The sequence below is a fragment of the Crocodylus siamensis genome, chromosome 6 (assembly GCF_052110815.1).
Source record: "Crocodylus siamensis isolate JL-2025a chromosome 6, ASM5211081v1, whole genome shotgun sequence".
Classification (NCBI taxonomy): Eukaryota; Metazoa; Chordata; order Crocodylia; family Crocodylidae; genus Crocodylus; species Crocodylus siamensis.
Window position 1 is genome coordinate 26,214,251 of NC_143400.1, and position 20,573 is coordinate 26,234,823.

The 20,573-nt window shown below is 51.6% G+C and overlaps 2 protein-coding genes across 2 annotated transcripts in view; one reads left to right on the top strand and one right to left on the bottom strand.

Moving 5' to 3' along the window:
* Positions 1 to 4,652, top strand: part of LOC149861883 (uncharacterized) — a 44,826-nt gene extending 40,174 nt beyond the window's left edge. The window contains exons 14-15 of the mRNA XM_090053839.1: positions 224 to 340; positions 3,166 to 4,652. Coding sequence (XP_089909965.1) covers positions 224 to 340; positions 3,166 to 4,055 — 1,007 coding nt within the window. The 3' untranslated portion in view covers positions 4,056 to 4,652. The remainder of the gene's footprint in view (positions 1 to 223; positions 341 to 3,165) is intronic.
* Positions 4,653 to 9,958: 5,306 nt separating this feature from the next.
* Positions 9,959 to 19,797, bottom strand: LOC149861885 (interferon-induced very large GTPase 1-like). Its single transcript, XM_090054577.1, has 5 exons — positions 19,705 to 19,797; positions 18,604 to 18,881; positions 17,691 to 18,230; positions 16,147 to 16,275; positions 9,959 to 14,835 (listed from the first exon to the last, which is right to left on the bottom strand). The coding sequence occupies exons 2-5, from the start codon at positions 18,872 to 18,874 to the stop codon at positions 10,115 to 10,117; spliced, it is 5,661 nt and encodes a 1,886-aa protein (XP_089910703.1). The 5' UTR covers positions 18,875 to 18,881; positions 19,705 to 19,797; the 3' UTR covers positions 9,959 to 10,114.
* Positions 19,798 to 20,573: the final 776 nt, after the last annotated feature.

Sequence of the window (20,573 nt, forward strand, 5' to 3'; positions counted from 1 at the left end):
TCATATGACCATGCTTCCACTTGCTTGAGCCACAAGGGCCTTAATTCGTTGAAGGTTTCTGCCTGTAATGTCATCTTTTGGATGCTAAATGTCCACCTTCTATATTTTCCTTGGACTCCCCATTAACATGTTTGAGTCCATTGGGTCTATTCCCTAAATCCCAATTAGGCACTGGATGGAAAGCAACTAAACCTAACCATCCCTTCTACACTTCTCCCAACAGGGTATCAGGGTCCCACCCCAGACTTAATTTGCCGCATCCAGCGAGGGGAGGTGGACCTCTGGGTCTGTGAAGCTGAAGAGCCTGGAGAAAATACACTGATTGCTGGCCTGTCCCCAGGTGAGCGTTGATGCTTCCCCTTGGCCCTGGCCCCACCTCACCTGAGCTCGGCACCGCTCAGTCTGCATAGTGACAGGGAGAGCTCAAAACCTGAAAATATGCCCAGAGTTGCTTCCACAAGGTTCAGCTAAAACACAGCTAAGCCTCATCAGCAAGAGTCCTGGTTTTCTCTGATTGAAAAAAAAAAATCCCCATTTTCGGATCAAAAAAAGTTACCCAAAATCCACATTTTTCTGAGATTCGAAGTGAAACACCGCTTTATAATGTTTCATTTTAATCATAGAAAAATGTGGATTTGGGGTTACTTTTTATTTTGAAAATTGGGGATTTTTTTTTTTAATCGGAGAAAACCAGGATCCCTATCGCTCAGTGTTGTCCAGGTGGGGGGTTGTTCCCACTTTGTACAAGTTAAAGATGCGAGGGGCAGGAGGTAGGCATCTGCTATCTTCCCCTGATCAGGGGTGTTGGGACATGGAAAAACCTCTTTCACCACTTTAGCAATGTCTTCTCTCCCTCAAGAATGATCCCGAGGCCCCTTACCATGAGGCTCTGTCGCAGAAAGCAGGCCTGCACACAAGGACGTCACACAATGCTTGGGCCAAAGCCTAACCTGCTGTGTGTCTTTTATGTACAAATCAGGTATACCTGAGGTGCCATGGCCTAGAATATCCATCCTGGTTCAGCAATGAAAGGGTTGATATTCCAACCCAAGGTGGCCTTACCTGAACCAAATCCTAGAATAGAAGGACCAGAAGGGACCTGTAAGATCATCAAGTCTGGTCCCCTGCCATGGGCAGGAGGTAATTGGGCTCAAAAGAGCTCAACAAGGTGCTTGTCCAGCCTCCTCCTGAACACCTCCAGGGATGACAACTGCACCATCGGGGTATGATCCAATTTGAATTGCCCTGTGGTAGCTCTCGTAGTTAGCAGAGATGGTAATGGACTGTTAAGGCTTGGACTGTAGGGAGTCTGGAGCTCTGCTGCTGGTCCTAACGTTTAGTACAAATTGGATCTTCCTTCCTCCCCTCCAATGATAGTCAGGGAAATAAAGGACAAGTGCAAAGTCCAGCACTTAGGACAAAACAGTCCCATGCACCGGTGCAGGCTGGGGCTGACTGGCTGGGCAGCAGCTTTGCAGAAAAGGACCTGGGGGTGACCGTGGACAATAAGCTGAATATGAGCCAGCAGTGAGCCTTTGTCACCGAGAAGGCTAACGGCATCCTGGGCTGCAGTGGTAGGTACGTTGCCAGTAGGTCAAGGGAAGTGATCCTTCCCCTCTACTCAGCACTGGTGAGGCCACATCTGGAGTACTGTGCCCAGTTTTGCCCTCTCCCCCTCACACACAAACACACAACAAGGATGTGGACAAAATAAAGAGAGTCCAGCGGAGGGCAACAAAAATGGTAAGGGTGTTGGGAGACATGAGTTATGAGGAAAGACTGAGGGAATTGGGCTTATTGGGCCTTTGTACGTGCCACAAAATTTGGCCTTTAAAGCAGCTTAAACACCCTTTTTGCACCACGTTAAAGGACCTGATGATGTTGTGAGGTCCCTTCCAGCTCTAATGTCTATGAAACAGTGATGCTGTTTTCACTCTCAGCGGTGTATTGAACTTTAAATGACTTGGGTACGTAGCAAGATAAAATGCCTCTGGGGTGTTTTCGTTTGCTACCTAGCAAAGTGCAGCAGCAGCAGCAGCAGAGGGAAGCACCGGGCCCCGTGGAGCTCAGGGGCTGTGGGACCTGGCGGCAGCCCATGTAGATGAGCTCCACTGGGAGGGGATGCAAGAAGCAGCCAGCCTGATGCTTTTTTCTTTTTTTCTCCCTGGAGAGTGCCTGCCGACCTGAGCTGTGCTGGGGCCTGGTGCTTCCCCCTGTGCCTATAGTGCCCTGCAGGACAGCCTGGGTTGGGTGCCACCTATGGGGTGCTGCCACCACCACAGAGGGAAGTACCCCCCTCTCCCCCCGCAGCTCAGGGACAGCTCGGCATGCCTCCAGAGAGGCAGGTAAGGATAAGCCCACCACCCTTGTGCATGCACCATGGGGGTTCAGATCAGTTTAATTCTCCCTAAATTGAAGCAGTGTTTTTAAAAACCCATCATATCAATTTAGGGAGAACAAAACTGCATTAAACCCCCGTGGCATGTACAAGCAGCCATTTAGTGTAGAGAAGAGGAGAGTGAATAGCAGTCTTCAACTATTGAAGAGGATGGAGCTCAGCTATTCAAGAGGATGGAGCTGAGCTATTCTTAGTGGGGGCAGATGACAGGACAAGGAGCAACGGTCTCAAGTTGTAGCAAGGGAAGTTGAGGTTAGATTTTGGGAAAAACTTTCTCACTAGGATGGTATTAAAGCACTGGGAGAGATTATACCCTGAGAGGTTGTGGGCTCTCCATCCTTGGAGGTTTTTAAGACCTAGCTAGACAAAGCCTTGGTTTGGGATGATGTAGTTGGGGCTGGTCCTGCTTGGAGCAGGGGGTTGGACAAGATGTGACCTCCTGAGGTCTCCTCCAGCCCTTGCTGTGTGCGATTTTAAAGGCAGCATTTAATCCATGCGTTAGGCTGTATGAAATGGCTATCAGGTGCAGGTGCGATTCACACACTCGGATAGCTGGGGCGGAATATAAACAGCTCAGGGTTTCCACCAGAATTGCCCACTTTCTGCTTCATCTTTTGGGTCCAAATCTTGAACTCAGTGTCTCCGATCTTTAGGATTTTACTTGTTCTCACAGGGTAGCTAAGGCTCAGCCATACTCTTAAGCCTGTTCCAGATTAAGGAAAGAGCAGGGAAGAGAGACTCATTTCTGCCCTCCCTTTTCTACACAGCAGATGCTGAAACACAGAGCAGAGTTCAGCAGAAGCCTCCTGCGGAAAGCCCTGCAAACCATAACCCACTTCCGTTCAGAAACCAGCTACCCATTCAAGAGGGACAGAAAACAAGAGAAACCCAAAAGAGCCCTGTGTGCAAGGAAGAATTTGAAGGACAGAGGCACCTGGTGATCCAGGAGGGTAGGGTGAGCAAGGGGGAAGGGCTGTATCCCCCTAGAGAGCCCAGTAAGAGCTTTGGAGACAAAGAGGAGCTCAGGGCCCCCAGGGCAACCCGCAGGAGGGAAAAGGCTTACCCCTGCACCGAGTGTGGGGCCAGCTTCCAGAACAAATACCATCTCATTAGGCACCAAAGACTGCACCTGGGGGAGCGCCCCCCGCTCTGCTCCGAGGGGGAGGAGAGCTTTCTCCCCCTGAGCAACCTCCAAAGCCACCAGCCTGTGCACATGGGGGAGAAGCCATACTGCTGTGCCAAGTGCAGGAAGAGCTTCACCCGGTGGGATAACCTCTGGGCCCACATGCGCGTGCACACCGGGGAGAAGCCCTTCTCCTGCAGCCAGTGCGGGAAGAGCTTCTCCCAGAGCTCCACGCTCACGCAGCACCTGCGCGTGCACACAGGGGAGAAGCCCTTTTCCTGCAGCCAGTGCGAGAAGAGCTTCACCGACCGCTCAAACCTCATACGGCACGTGCGCGTGCACACGGGGGAGAAGCCCTTCTCCTGCACCCAGTGCGGGAAGAGCTTCAGTGACAGCTCGACGCTGACCAGGCACCGCCGGGTGCACACGGGGGAGAAACCGTTCCCTTGCTCCCAGTGCGGGAAGAGCTTCAGCAAGAGCTCAACACTCTCCACCCACGAGCGCATTCACGGTGGGGTGAGGCCGTTTTCTTGAACCCGGTGTGAGAAAAGCCTTACAAAGCACCTGTGCACGGGCACTGGGAGAAGCCGGAGCACTGAGCCAGCTGTAGGAAATGTTTCTCTGCCAGCTCCCCACTCGCCAGATGCCAGCAGCGAGTGGACCTTTGCACTCAACAGGGAGCGGCTTCTGCTAGCTGGCGCCTCGGCCTCTCTGTGCAGTGGAGATGGGTGTCCTGCACCTGGGGGACCCCATCCTTCAGCGAGGGGCATCCCAAGCCAGCTATTGTGATCTCTGTGTCGGCTGCAGCTCCAAGTTAAGGCAAGCAGGTCAGGGCTAAAGTGATGGAGCTAAGACACGGAGAAGATAAAAACCAGGGGACGCAACACCAAAGTTGCCCTGAAGAGCGACCTCTTTGAACTATCCAATCCGCAGCTACCACAGGGATGCACAACCACATGTCCCTTCACTATTCCTTCCTCCGGCATTTTAGGATATTACCATTGTGATCTGCTTTTTGACTTTCTTTATTATCCCGTTAACTTCCACATCAACTAGGAGGGCTCCCGTCCCACCGACTGGATAAACGCACTCACTACAAAAAAATAAAGGCAATGTCCGTGAATCAATTCTCAGTAACTTTCGTCTTGGGCAACTCACAATCTTCCTTGGTTTTTCACTCTTTTGCTAGGTGCATGCCAGGGTAGGCTCTGCCATGAAGAAAGTTTCATTGGGCTGTGGGGAGGGGCTTTCAGAAATGAACAATTTTCAAAATCCTTTGGGAGCCTCCCCTAGTCCAGAGAATAGGAACCCAGCTACAGGGCCCTGCCCCTTTCCTAGACCCCACCCACACTAGATGCAGTTCTGCACAGGGGTCCTTCCTCCGTGCCCCCAACCTTGCTCTGGTCATCTCGGCACCTCTACAGCCAACCCCAGCTAGGATGAGACCCATGACTTATGGGTCTGTGAGACCACGTCCCCGGGTCACAGCACCTAGCTGTCTCCAAGGTCCCACCAGTCAAGTGCCCTTTCCTTCCTTAAGGTGGGACTGCCACCTGTTGGGAAGGTCAACGGGGAAGGCCATGTCCTCAATACCAGCTGGCATATCCTGGCCAGCTCATACAGTACAGGCCAGTGCTGCTTTCCCCACATGTCTGACCCCACTAAAGAAGTGGATGAGTCTGATGCCATCAAGCGCTAGGCTGGGGTTCATTCCAAGGCAACATTTCTTTGCTTTCCCCCATCCACATCGAGCCCCACTGGCTGCATTGGCCTGCCCACATCCTCCCTGTCTCAGTGAAGGGCATAGCAACAACGACACTTTGCTGACCGGGGCCCACCTGCCCATTATTAAAGAGGAGAACAAGCCTGGGGAAGACGGGACATTGGAAATGGGTAGACCCCCTGGGTCCCTGATGATGATGCTGACTCTCCCAGCAGGGCCATGGGAAAGGCTGAGAGCAAATCAGCAGCCCCCGCTGGCTGAAGCAGTTCCTGTTAATGTGCCTCATAACCTAACCTGGTTTTAAACCCTAAACCCTGCTAATTTTGGATGGGGATGAATCTGTCTCTCATCCACTTCCAGGTTTTCAGGGTGGTTTCATATACCTGTGCCAGAGTGGGATTGTTTTTGGTTTCTTGCCTAAATTATACTTCGCTTCACTGGGGCATAGTCCAGCTGAATAAGTGAACAGTTTCAGTAGATTCAGTTGCTATTACAGAAGACCCTTTCACAGCTAAAGGAGGGAGTCCGCTGGTGTGTCCATGTGTCTCTTCTTTTGTATTGAACATACAAAGTGAATTGCTAACAGAGAGCCCATGGTTGCGTGCAGTTGTCCCAGACACCCCTTTCTTGGACCGGAGAACTGAGATTAAGGCTGGTGATCTCTGACCACTGTAAACTTTTTCTTATGTAGGTTTTGGTTACATTGCTTTATCCCGTACCCCAGACTTAATGCTTCTTTGTCTATCTGCATTCGTCTGCTCTCAGTGAGCATGGTGCAAATCCTATGGACTGTTCAGTACCATTGGCCACAGTATGTGGTATAACAGTCCCTATGCCACATGAGGATGCATCACATGCTAGATTGATTTTCAGCGATGGATTAAAGTGAACAAGTGCCCTGTCAGATCTCGCCAGCCTTTTTGCTTCTAGGAAAGCTATCTGAGTCTCATGTGATCCAACCTATTTGCAGCACATGATTTAAAGGACTTACCACAGTTGCTAGGTTTGGTACAAATCTACCATAATAATTAATACATCCTGGAAAAGATCTAAAGTGTATAACATCTTTTGGCTGTGGAGCTTTGAAAACTGCTTTAATCTTCTCTTGAGATTCCTGAAGGCCTTGTGCATCAATAACATGCTCACAATAAGCAACTGACTTTGAAAAATTTGCATTTCACATGATTTGCTCACAGCCCCTCTTCTTCTAGACGTTCAAATGCTTTCTTCACATTTCTCAGATTTTCTCCATCATTTCCACAAGCTACAATTATGTCATCCAGGTTACACTGTTCTTGCAATGCCTTGTAACACTTGGTCCATTGGTTGCTGCCATATAGCAGGAATGGAGGCAATAGCAAACATTAATTATACTGGTATCGCCTTTTTGCATAATTAGGGTAAGATAACCCTTTGAAACTTCTACTTCCACCTGCAAGTAAGTCTGTGGTGACCATCTTTCATTGCAAGGCGGCTGTGTCTACATGAGAAGCTTACTGAGCAGTAGCTCGTTACTACTGAGTAGTAGTGTCACGTGACACAAACTGTGATGCAGCACTACTGTGGCGTAGCCATGAGCTACCGCACAGTAGTAGTGAGCTGCTGTGCAGTTAGTGTCACCAGGAAGCCACAGCAGGAAGCTGCTGTGAAGTCTTGCCAGTTACTGCACAGTCATTTAGTACTTGGGTGTGCAGTCAGCATCTCGTGTAGAAGCTGCCACTTTATAGTAACCTTAAAATCCCCACGTATCCTTATTGCACAATAGCCAGGCCCCGCTCAGTCCAGGTTATTTCTCTTTCTAGGTAGTCCAGGTGTATGCATCTATCTTGGTGCACAGGCTGTAAGGGACTGGCCAAACTTTGTGAAACTTAGCCTGGGCATTTGATCTATCACCGTCCTAGCTCTGATGTGTTTCAAAGTTCCTTCTCCGAAAACTTTAGATGCAGGCTTTAATGTCCCTTCTAATTGTTTAACTGTCTCTGTCGAGTCCTTTTGAAAGCGCCTGCAGCACCCTTATGCAAATCTAATCCAAGGGAATCGCTCCATCTGTGACTCCGCAGAGCAGGTTCCCCTTTTTCAATGGTGTGCAAGGCTAAGAGTCACCTAGACGTTATATGCTTTGGAATTTGGAACAATTTTCTCTTTTGTGTGCGTCCACATAAGAGGCTTGCTGTGCAGTAGCCTAATAACACTGTGCAATAGCAAGCCGGGCACAACCTGTGCTAATATGCTACTGTACAGTGTTCTTAGGCTACTGCTCAGTAATCATTGCTAACAACCCATACACTGGTGCTACTGCGCAGTAGTACCGGTTACTGTGCATTCAGTTTCTACTTGGTTATCTAAGTACTAAACTTAATGTGCAGTAACTATGGCATGTTAATGAAAATGTAGACATGCCCCTTGTGTATCTGATTAACACTGGGGTCTCCTTTAATTTCATTTTTTTAAGTTGTTTTTATATTCAGAATATGAGAGAAGAGATGCTGCAGAGCCTGTATCTATCTCCATTTCAAGGGGTTTCCCACATGGCAGATTTATCACCCTCTTTCACATGCTATAGACCCAGGGTAGCTACTCCATTCTATCTATATCACTATTATCCCTGTTACTGGGCATGTCTACACGTGCAATTAATGTGAAGAAGTAAACTCTGAAGCTAATTGCTCTGGAATGTATTGCTCCTGGGTGCACCGCTTGAACGTGTGCCCAGGACTGCAGCATGTTGAGCTGGGGCAGAGCAGCCAAGGCTGGCAGGGAGGCCCCACGAGTCAGCCTGCCAGTCCAGGGCGGCTCTGACCTGACTTAACATGGAGAAGGACTGGCTGGGCCACGAGCCCCCACACTGAAGCACCCTCATGCCCCACCCAGCCTGCTGGGGCAGCATTTACACATGTGCTGCTGGGGAGTAAAAAACTCCACAGTGGGATAGTATTTGTATTTGCATGTACTATCCTGCTACAGAGTTAATTAGTTTACTTCAGCCTAATAGGGGCAGTCTAATGAGCTTACTCTGCGCTAAACATCTCATGTGGATATGCCCACTTACACCTTCTTATTACTTTTTTTTTTATATCTTATGGCACTTTCTCCTTTAATTCTCTTGGTACAGCCCACTGCCTGGAGATGTCCTTTTAACTACAACTTCAGCAATAGCGTTCTCTTAAACCAATCAGCACTTGGGATGTGAGACCCTTTCCACACCAACAGCACACAGCAGGCTGCTGCCTACTTTCGCTCTCCTATCCCAGCCTGCTCTTTGTTGCTGAATCCCAAGTCCTCCAATCATCTTTTGCCCTTTCAAACCCCCTGGGCCAGGTCACTGCCAGCCAGCCTGTCACATGCATTTGACTGATTCGGTGGCTGGAGGAGCCCAGCCCCATTGACCCTGAGTCCTGCAGGGTAGGCCCATGGGACTGAGGACTTGCAAAAGGGAGAGACACAGCTCCATATAGAAACACAAGTGACACAAGCAGTACATCGGTAGAATTACAGAGACCCTCAGAAATGTGGCCCTAACAAATGGGCAAACTTGGAACCCCACCCCCCATGCTGGTGCCCCTTACTGTAGACCCGCAGCCCCCTGGCGCTGCCAGTGCTCTCTTCACTCCCAACCCACAGGTACCTGCCCCCGCCCCCAGCCCTGTCAGAGGGACCCCAGCTGTTCCCATCCTGCCCGGGCCAGAGTGCTGCGACTCCAATTAATGCAGGTGGTGGGGGAGCAGGTCGGGCCCCTGCATGGGCTGGAGGGAAGAGGAGGGAGGCTTGTGGCACCCCTGCCCTGGGATAGGGCTGCAGTGCCCTGTGGGCAGCCTGGCCACAGCCCCCTCCCCAATCTTTCCCCCGCTTCCCGGGCAGTGGCTCCTGGCTGCTCAGCCCCTCTGAGCACAGGCACTTGCAGCAGCCCAGCCACAGAGGTCACTGCTGCCCCCAACCCAGCCCTTTCCCTGGCCGGAGAACAGGCAACCCTCTCTTCCCCACTGCCCTATGGCAACTGCAGTCCCCGCTCTTCCTTCCCCACTCCCATTCTTTCCAGCACCCGTCACCTCTGCCCCATTCCCACTCTTTGCAGCGACAAAGGCAATCCAGGAACCCCTCCTCCCACAGCCCCTCTGCATTGCCCCCCACCCCACACACCTGTGCACAGCTGGGGGTCAACATGCAGTGAATTGCACCCAAACTCTGCAAAATGGGATCTCAAGGGCCTGTTGCCACTTCCAGAACTGTTTCCAAGTCCTCTTCCCTCCCCGCAAATCCTGTCCTTTTGCTGTTGGCTTACACAGTTGTTTCTCATCATGCACGACTCCCCTCCTTTCCTCACTTGGATAAGCCTGTTCATCAGGAGTCTCATGCTCTGCTATCAGGGCATCCTATCTCCCTCCTGTGAATGAGGTTGGGTGTGCAGACCCCTGCTCTTCACTCAGTGACACAGCAAGAGATGCCGCCGTTATCCTGCAGCTCCTAGTGAATGTGCCAGAAGAGAAGAGCTCATCTCCGCCAACTTCCCTGACTTGAGCCACACAACATTTTCCCCAGGGACACCCAGAGCCCTGAGTTTCTTTCCACTGTGCTGCCACTTCACCCAAGGAACAAACTGAGATTGTCCTGGAAGGCATCCCTACCCCAGCAAGCCTCAAGTGGATCTAATGGGCCTGGCTTTACTAGTGACCCACTATAAAATGAACAGGAAGCCACGTGATAGAGTTTCTGCTCTTCTTTTATTCAGTTTTCCTAATACTCTATTGAGGAAATAGTACAGGTACAAAGCTTCTCCGACACCATGTACAAAGGTAATCTGACTTGGCAAAGCAAAGGACAGTGCTAGAATCTGGCTCAAAAAACCACACCGCTACAAAGGAGGGTCTAGGCTCTATGGCATGTTGAAGGCTTCTCGGATGCTATCCAGAGCTTGGTCTTTGGTGATTTTCAGCCACTCGTTGGGGAGATCTGCTGGCTTTGCATTGTATTCTTTGGCAAACCTGTGATTGAATTTGGCAAAGATGAACTTCCAGTAGTCGGAGGCAGTGATGCTGGGATCAGGCTGAATGCGCCAGTCAGGGTAGACCTGACGATACTCTCGGTAGGGGTGCAGTTCAAAGGAGGTGTCTGAGTTTTTGAACTGTGTTGTGGAAACCACATCGGAGGAACACAAAGAATACACCAGGCAGCTTGTGCTTATACATCGGTATGTCCCCAGTCCTTTAGGCCGATGCACAGATGCAAAATGCTCCTTGTGGTCATTGCCTCCTGCTTCACAGGGGACCTTGCAGAATGGGCACTGCTTCCCACAGCCAAAGACTCGCTTGAAAATTTCTTCCTGGGGCTGGAAGTGAAGGTGAGAGAGCGTCTCTTCCACCCCGAGGCCCTGCCACATGGAGAGCAGGCTCTCTCCAACCTCGGGGAGGAACATCTGTATGTCCCCAGAGAACTGCCCGACAGTGGCCGTGTTCTTGAATAGGATCACGTCTAAACTGTCCTTTGAGAGGACTAACTCTTTGTCTAGCACTTGGCAGAAGTGGTCCAAGAACTGGGAGATCGTCTGGGGACCTTGATGCTCAGAGCTTTGCAATGCTTCCTGGACTTTTTTTATGATTGCATCTAAAATGTCTTTTTGCAGCTTCCTGAAGGCTTTGGGCACTTGGTAGTGATCCACCAATTGTGTACGGATCCAGGTTTTGACAAAGTCTTCATAGTTCCTTGCGTACTTCACATAGTTGTCAAAGTTCATCTCCTCCAGGAGCTTCTTCTGCACAGAGAACTGGAAGAAACTCCGGCTGCTGTATTCCATAGATTGCCCACTGCTGAGGAAATTGTCCACTATTGCAATCCCAAGTCTTTTCCTCACGTATTCCTCCAAGGCAGGCCTCAGGCACTGGTCACAGAAATCACCAGCCTTTTTTCGACAGGCATCTTTTTCGTAGTAAAGGTCTCGGAAGGTGGAGAAATACTGTGGCCTCAGCTTCTCCAGGCGATGCTGAGGGTCGTTTTTCTTGATGAAGTCTTCGTGCATCTCCTGGAAGGCACCAGCTGCCTCCCCTAATATGTGCAGCTTCAGGTCAACTTCAAAGCTCAGCATAGTTTTAAGTTTCTGAATGTCCTCTCCCTGCAGCCTTGCATTGATGATCCGAAGCAGCTCGCCGCAGTAGGTTTCATCATAATCGCCCTGGGCCTGGACTTTCTGCCTGACATAGCCCCGGCATTCCTCCATCAAAGCCTTGGAGAAGTCTTCAGCTCTGTGCCAACAATCGTGTGTGAAAACCTCACGCATGGCTTTGAACAAAGACAAGTCCAGGTACTCATTCTTCATCTGGAAGACTTGGCGCTGGTAGGTGAGCAAGGTCTGGACTTTGTGCAACATCTGGTTGACCATGCTGCCTTTGTTCTGCAGGTCTCTGTGCAGCTGGAAATACATGTTCTCAAGAACGTGGTGGTGCCGTAACCCCTCCAGAGGCAGCTCTGACAGCGTCTTCTGCCACATTCGCTTGAACTCCTCCTCCAGCTCTTCAAGTGTCAGCTCCCCCTCCCTCTCCTGGCAGTCCCTCAAAAGCTTATCCACCTCCCCTTCAATGGTTTTCATGTAGCCGGCTTGCAAGAGATCTATCCTTCTCCTGCCTCTCTGAATGCGAATGGCTTCATCATACTTCTCCGTCGAGTACCTCTGCAGTTCAAGCCGAAGGAACTCGGTGCTCCGCAGAAACTCCTCTCTGTATTTTTCTATGAGATGCAGGCCCTCTCTGCCACTCTCAAAGTAGCTCTGTAGACTCTCCAGGGTCCTCTGCTCCCCTTCACACAGCAGCTGGTGGCCTTCTAGACGCAGCTTCTCCAAGGTGTCCGGACTGAGGTTGTCCAGTGACTGGTTCTGGATGGCTGTTTCTGCTTTCGATACCCAGAGATGGACCTCTTTGCGGAAAGCCCACTCCCACTCCACATACTGTGCAGAGAGGTGGTTGTAAGCCTCAGCCACAAGGCTGTTTCTGAAGCTGAAGATGAAATTCTCGTGTTTCACTGCCTTCCACAGGCTCGCTAGCCATTTGGTGAACTGAGGGATGTCCTTGAGGTGCCCAGGATATGAACGGCACCTCAGGTACTCAAACAGGTATTTCTTCAACTCATATACACTTTCACTGTATCCCATGTTCACTGGGGCCATGGGGGGGACACCATGCCACAGCCCAGGGATGTACCAGTTGTGTTTCTCCGGGTCATAATACATGATGTCCGAAAATTTCCTCTCCCGGCATTGTTTCTCCATCTTTGCCGCAGCTTTGGTCATTTGGTTCAGCTGCTCCAAGAGGTGTTTCCTGTCCCTCATGTTTTGGTCATGGGCAGACACATCGCTGACGTTTTGATGGACAAACTGGCAGTTGGGTTTGATCCCGATCTCCCCCATCCTGAGAAAGGCATGGACCACAATTTGCAGGATGTCCTTCATCTCGGTGGCATTCTCCATGGCCATGTTCACGATGGTGATGTCACTCAGCCCGATCACCAGGGTGGCCAGCTCGTTGTCATGTTCAAAGCTGCTCTCCAGCTTGGCCAGTTCAGGGGCTTTCAAGCCTTCGGTGTCAATCACCAGGATAAAATCACAGCCCAGTTCCTGCCGGAAGGACTCTGCCACCTTGATGAGCGACATGAAAGCCCCTCGCGTGCATCGGCCGCTGCTCACAGCAAACTGCAGGCCAAACATGGTGTTGAGCAGGGTGGATTTCCCCGTGCTCTGCACTCCCAGCACTGTTAACACGAGCATCCGAGACTTTCCGCCCACCTTGGCCTGGAGCTGAGTCAAGACATCTGTCACCCACTGCAGCGGGATGTTGGAGGCATCTCCATCGATCAGCTCCATGGGAAATCCTTCCAGCATTAGGTCAGCTGCAATGCCAGGCAGATGGATGAATTGCCTTTGAGCATGCTCCATCTTCTTTTCTTTGACCATCATGCATTCAGCCTCGTAGAACTGCCCCAGCTCCCGCATGAAGTGCTCCACCCCCAAGGAGCTGGCAGAGATTAATTCGTCCAGTTTGGCCAGCTCCCTTGCTTCAACTCCTGACGTGTGACATTTCTCTTTGTACTTAGCCCTGAGCCTGGAGAGGTTCCCTCGGGCAATGCCATCCAGGTGAAACTTCAGCCATCGCAGGAAGAGATGCTTCTCCACTGGAGGCAGCTGCCCAATGCCGTTGATGAACTTCACCATCCCGCTGGTGAGGTCGCACTCGTTCTGCTGCTCCCGGAGCTTCACCTGCTTGCCCCTCAGCTGAGCAAGGTAGTCTTCGGGTGGGACATCCCTCTGCCCTTTCATCCGGCACAACTCTTTTTCAACCTTGGCCAGGTTTTTCCACAGCTCCCCTTGCAGCTTCAGCATCTCCCTCTTGTACTCAGCCACGTCCCGAATTTCCACTGTGATCTCTTCGACGAACTTCATGGCCCTCTGGCATTCATCGCCATCCTCATCCACCTGGATGCCCAGCTCCCGTGCAGTCAAGGCTTGGGTCTGGATGTTTGTGCTCTTCTGAAATGAGCCCATGATGTCCCGCAAGGTGCCTCCTAGCTTCTTCACTAGCTCGGCGCTGTTTGTGCCCTTTTCTTTCACCAGAAGCTGTGCTTTGGTCATCTTCAACAATGGGGCTAATTTATTGAGGAATCCTATCGTCTGTTTGGCTTTCTCACCCTTGTTGTTCAAAACGAAGTAATATTTCATAGCTGATCCATGCAGAGATGATAGCAGGTCATATTGCCCCTCATCAATGCTCTCCACGAGAATGAACACCGTGGAGGAGACCTCTGTCATGAAGCTAAACTGTGGCCAGTGTGACTTAACGTCTCCACGCAGGTTCATCACTGCAACAGGCTCAGGGAAAAGATCCAAATTCTCCCTTCCCTGTGGGAAATACCAGGAGATCTCAACCAGCCCATCTGCAATTACCCGAGGGATGTTCCCAGACTCCATGTCCCGGTGAACAAAGAAATCGTGGTGCTGCTGGGTGGGGCTGAGCACCTCGTTGAGGAGCTTGGACTTGGAGAGGCTGCAGGGCCCCAGCCGCACGAAGGAAATGACTGGCATCTGGGCAAGTACCAGGCTGTCCTCTATGAACCCTCTGCTCTTGGCCAGGGAGTGCGACCTCCACTTCTTCACAATATCCCGCATGGCCCACAGTAGGAGAGTGCACTTGGGGGTGTCGAGGGGTGGGAGCAGCAGAGGGAGGGCAAACTGGCACATGGCCATTTTGGACAGGATCTCCTGTTGCAGGAAGCTGTCTGAGCAATGAAGGACGGCGCACAGCACATCCAGGGGGTGCAGCGAAGCTCCGGTGGTGGATTCCCCCAGAGAAAATACGTCCCTCTCCATGTCACCTTCCTCATCCTCACTTGAGTCATCCTGCGACGGCTCACGTGCAAGGCTGGTGTTTCTGGCCGTCCCTTTCAGAGCCATGATGTTTCTGAGAAAATGCCACGGTAAATCTTCCAGTGTGTGAGGAGTCCGGTCCTCGAGACTTTCTGCCCTGATTTCCAGGATGTCATTCAGCTGGAGCTTCTGCTTTTTCAGTTTCTTGAGCCTCAGCATAGACAGGACTCTTTCTAAGGCTCGTCTCCTCCCTGCAGAAGAAAAGCAAGATGTTACCACCTGGGCAATGGGGGGCCTATTGTTGTGAGTGGATTTTGCAATATAGAAGTAAGGCCATTTCTTTTACGTTTAACCTCAATACATAGGAGCGGACACAGCACGTACTAGACAGTTGAAAAGAGAAGTGCTGTGTAAGGGCTACTGATAAGATACGAAACTAGCTGAATCCGGTCAAGAAGGAACCTTGAAAGAAGTACAAGGATTGTTTTTAGAAGAGGCAGACTATTTGGTGAGAGAATATAGAGCATGCAGTCACGAGGGTTAAACCTCGGTATTCACGTGAACAACGTAACCAGACTGGATAGAGTAGAAGTTTAGTTAGTAAATGGTTGGGTATTTTCGCAAGCACAAGCCAATGCTAATGTACTAAGAAAGGTATAAAAGAAAATGATATCTAATAGGTGGGGTCCCTCCTTTGGAGTGTCCAACAGCAACCATTTTTTACTCTTATGTTCCCCGTTTCATTTTCTTTTTTCTCATCCTAAACACATCATTCTCTGGGCCCATGAGTGTTGAACTCAATATGGTCAGAGGTTCAAAGGAATCCATTCCTACTTTGCTCTATTAAGTAAATGATTCCCTGTGGGTGCGCCTACATGTGCACACAGTAACCGAAATAACTGTGCAATACGGGTGCACGTCTACACATGCACACCCATACTGCACGGTAAATATGGCGACTTAGGCCTGCCACTTTGAGTGTAAATTTGATACCTGCATCATGCACGTAGCAAATTGTTGTCCAATTAATTACTGCGCAGCAACGCACATAAAGAAAAAGTTGACGTGGAAATTCTTCACCTGAGGTGAAACAAAAATCATTTGGTCCATCCAAAAATATACATATATTTTTCCTTCCCTCTGGAATTGTCTTTTGTAGACAATTTTATATTGTTTAGGTTTCAAGCTGGAAGTGACCTCTTGGGTCTTTGACACTAGTCCCATACTGCGCTCCAAAATGGACCGAGAGCAAATGTCAAATCTTGGAATCCTCTGTAAAAATGGGATTTCTGATCTCCTACCGACCCTACCTATAGTTTATAACACGTACTCATACACTAATACTGGATTTCTGTTCTCTTACCAAACCTCCCTATAATTTGTAACATTTATTCATGCACTAATACTGGATCCTTTTGGTCCTCTGCAGATTAATGATATGGAGGACCCCTGGGAGCTGGGGGCATATGCAGCGTGGAGATCCAGCAACCGTTTCCCCACAACACTACAGCTGGGGCACTTGGCTTGGCAGAGGGATTAAGAAAGCATTGCCTGGGCTTTACCTGCATTAAACTTTGCAGGAGATGCTTCTGAAGTCTCTGACTCGATTCCTTCCATTGATGCATCATCTCCCAGAGTCTCTGCTCGCCTGGATACATCAGAGCCCGGAAACATAGCAGCTTGGCCCCCCGCTAAGAATCGAGAGGAAAAGAGCAAGCTTACTCAGGAGGAGTATGTGATATCAGTGTCCCTGGCACATATCCCACCGCCCCACATTAGAAGGCTTGAGACTGAGAAAGAAAGCACCAGCCCAAAACGCCCCATCGCAAGGGGTCTACAGCCCATGGGAGCACAACCAACCACTTCTATTGCTCTAACAACAGACAAAGCAGCTATCACCAGGCCAAACCTGGACGATGCCAGGGCTGGATCTCTTCCAGGGCCTCTCTCATTGAGCCCCTCACATCTCTCTTCCTAAAAGTCCGTCTATTACCCAGCGCCCAGGCTCCTAGCCCTCCCTGCCCTAGCCCACTAGCTTTCACCCCGCTCCCAGCTCTGCGGATTGAACCCAGTGTCCTGGCTCAGAAGGCACCTTGTCTCTAACTCACCAGACCCTGCTACTCTTACAGAGCTGAGACAGAGCCCAGGGAGGCTACAAAACACAGATATCACATGTGAACCTGCCCCGGGGAAGTCAGGGGGACAACGACAGCCTGCTTCTGTAGAAAGTTAATAGCTCCATAAGAGATCTTCAAAGGAAGGCAACCCTCCCCCTCCCCACCAAGTCCATACCAGTCTGTCCACGGGGGAAAATTCCCTCCTGACCCCAACGCAGCATCGGTCTGACCCCGAGCAGAAGGGCAAGACCCTCTAACCGGGAGAACTGGCACATTTCAGTCAAAATCCCCAGCAGCCAACACCCAATGCCTCTGAGGAAGGCTTAAAAATATCTGGATACATGTAGCAGAAAGTGGGGGACACATATTCCCTCCCAGCTCCATTTGGCAACCAGCAAAGCCCAGACGCCTGGGTAATCCCCATAGGGATCTATGGCTAGGCCTAGATCATCCCTAACCAGTGCCTGCCCAATCACTTCTTGAACACCTCCAGGGATGGACAACTTCCCGAGGTATCTATTCCACTGCCAAAATGTTTGAACAATGTGGTAGCAGAATAGAAAAAGAAAAGTTGCTAACATTTTCCAGATAGGCTTTGCAGAACCACCCAACTTTCCATGCTCTCTTCCTTGCTTTCCTTATCTGGGCAGGATCTCTCTCTAGAGCCTATGGAACAACCAAAGGTTAAGTAGGTTAGTTTTTGTCCAGACATCCAACTAAAGAGCCCCTCATCACACTGCCATGCACTGGGACGAGTACTTGAAGGCCAGGAAAGGCTGCTTGCAACACCCCCCACTGACACCGAGCTCAGGGTGGCATTCCCTGCCAGCACCGTGGATCTCATTGGCACAGCAGAAATGCTCCTTGCCAAGACTGGACACCAGCCAGCCCTCCTCTTTCCAGCCATCACCTAACTAAGCAAAGAACTGGACCTTTTCCTGCATCTAGCCCAATTTCACACCCGCTGCATGGTAGGAAGTGTTGTGTACCTTCAGCATCTCCTCTCTCCCAGGGCCCAGCATCTCCTCTCATCCCAAAGGACATGGCACCTTCTGGAGCCTCCAGATGGGGTTTCGCTGTGACTTTTTGATCCTCTGTATCTACCTTCATAGGAAAGGGACCTGCTGGCTTCCCCATGTCATTTTTCTCAATGGACAGCATCCCTTCTGAAGCCGCTCCTTGACTTTTCTCTTGTAGTGTGTCACCCTCTGGATTCTCCTGCCTGTGTTTTCTCACAGGGATTTGAGTCTTCAGAGCATCGCCATTCATGGGGGAGGCACCTTCTGGATGGTCTCTCTCGTTTCTCTCAAGGGGCGAATGGCTTCCTGCTTCCTCTAGATCGCGTCTCTTGGAGGTTAGGACATTTTCTGGGTCTTCCAAGGGAGTGTCGCCCGTGGGCAAGGCATCTTCTGGCTTCTCCAGATCATTTCTCTCTCCAGGTAGGGCTCCTTCTGGAGGCTGGGGCTGCCCCTCCTCTGAGGAGGAGGCCCCAGCCAGATCTTGAGATTTGTCCCTGTGATGTGAGGACCCTACAAGAAAGAAATGTAGGAGATTTGTCCCTGTGATGTGTGCCCCACTAGGGCATTTCTTACATGAAGGAGAAGGGTCTCCATGGACTTTTCCACCTGCATGGAGAGAATTTATTATTGCTTGGGGTTAACAGAGCAGCAAGAAAAAGAGCTAAAAACATAGTGGATGCTTTGCAGTGGAGAAGGCTACAGGCTGGGGTAAAGGGCCAGGTCCAAAGTCAGCTGGGAGAGAAAGGATGCAATAGCAGGGTGGTGGGGGCTCCAGTCTAGTGAGAATCAAGGTGTCCTGGCTGCCCTGCCCCTCCACAGCTGGGACAACTCAGCTTCTGCTCTAGCCCACCAGCTCCCCTGCCCTTCCCTTATCTGGGCTTACCAGGCTGCAGGGGCCAGAGATCAGGGGGCAGGTCTGGAAAAAGTCTTTGCAGGCAATTCAGGAGCTGCTGGCAGCTGTCCTCCCCCTTCCTCTGCACCTTCACCAGCAACCGCCGGACCTTCTCCCGGGGCTCAGCGCAGGCCTCTAGCACCTCGTACTCCTCTTCTGTGATGATGCCCAGGGCGGCCACCTCATCCAGGAGCAGCTCAGTTTCCGCAGGGAGATGGGCCAGGAGGGCCGCTCGCCCGCGGCTGATGGCCTCGACGGCCATGGCTGAGCTGAGCAATCACAGCAGGGGGGAGGCTGTGAAAGGGGGATCAACATGGCCAAGGCCCCTTCTCTGCTCCCAGCCCCACATCCATCCACCTCTGTGGTGCCTGACAATGCCCCTCACCGGGCCCAGCCTGCTCGCGGCCCCCATCCTCCCCCATTCCACCTGCTACGTGCCCCCACCAAGCCCCATGCCCCTTCCCCCTGACAAACTCCTATGCCCTCATGCCCTCCACCCCTACACACCCCCTGCCCCATGCCCCCATAAAGCCCCCCATGCCACTTGCACCCCATGACCTGCACTAACTCCCCAACACACACCCTGCCCCATGCCCCCACCAACCCCATGCCCCCCTGCCCCAACAACCTCCCTTCCCCCACCTCCATGCCCCTCCTGCCCCATGCCTCCCATCATGCCTGCACCAACCCACACCTCCCCTGTGCCCTGACCAACCCCTGCCCCCTCACCAATCCTCCTACCCCAATGCCCCCGCCACATGCCTCCCATCATATGCCCAACCCCCACACCTCCCTTGCTCCCCCAATATCCCCCTGCCCTATGCCTCCCACTATAACCCTCAACCTCTCCACGCCTCCCCTGCTATTCCACCAGCCACACCAGCCCCATGCCCCAACCCCCACTTCCCCATGCCCTGCACTGTCACATGCCTCCCAGCATGCCCCCAAACCTCCCTCCACACCTCCCCTCCTCCCCTAGCCCCATGCCCCCCAACCACCTGCCCCATACCTTCCACTATGCCCCCAACACCCACACACTTCCATAATCCCTGCACGCCCCCCTGCCCCCTGTCACCACACTCTGCTCCTCACTCCGGGTCCCTTCTGGCTGCCGCTCCGGAGCTGGGACAGGGAAACGAAAGTGAAATGAAAGTGCAGGAGCTGCGGACACCGTGCTACACCCTGGTAGGTGATACCAGTCCGGTAGGCAGAGGGGGCAGGTTTCCCCCCTCCCTCAGGAATGCAGCCATCTCAGGTTACCTAAAGAAATAGTGTAAAGGTGTGTCTCCTCTGCTGGGCCCATCCTAATCACATTGTCACAGCAGAGATTTCAGGGAGAAACAAAGGTGGCTTCCTGCCACAGAGCCTGCCCAGGGAGCTGTGCATGTGGGGTTCAGCTCTGATTTGGCTCGCAAAATCCCCCCAACTGCTCAGAAAGGGGCAATTCAAGAGCAAGAATGCATTTTGTGGGGCTTTGACTTGTGATACAAGTGCCCCTTGGCCACAGATACCCCGCTGTAGTTTGTTTCCCTGGTATGGGACCATTTATCCTTCCTTCCCTGCCATCCCCCCTGTACTCACCCATGGGCAGCACTCTAGACATGGGAAAAGAGATTCGAGGGGCACATCTACACATGCATTTGAGTACCTGTGTGATAACAGGCACTAACTTTATGTGCTGTAATTGGTGCTACTGTGCAGTAACATTATAACTTGCCAAACACCCCCACCCCATGGTGCACAGCCCACACTGCCAGCAGCAGCAGTCAGTGGCAGATCCTCAGGGTGCTGCTGTCCAGGGCAGGCAGAGCCCCCCCACACTATGCCCCATGGCATGGGCAACTGGTGCTGCCTTAGTCAGGGGGTGCATGTGCACACCTGAGCACCCCCTACGTGTAGCCACTGTCCCCATGGGCTCAAAGTTGCCTGCCAGCAGGCCAAACTGGGCTGGCTCTGTGCTT

Excerpts from the sequence above, each read along its gene's own strand:
- LOC149861885 (XM_090054577.1), bottom strand. The coding sequence starts at position 18,874 with ATGGCCGTCGAGGCCATCAGCCGCGGGCGAGCGGCCCTCCTGGCCCAT. Across the intron at positions 18,231-18,603 it reads TCTCTGGCCCCTGCAGCCTG|GGTCCTCACATCACAGGGAC; the intron begins GTAAGCCCAGAT and ends TCTTTCTTGTAG. Across the intron at positions 14,836-16,146 it reads TCCTGCAAAGTTTAATGCAG|GGAGGAGACGAGCCTTAGAA; the intron begins GTAAAGCCCAGG and ends TTTCTTCTGCAG.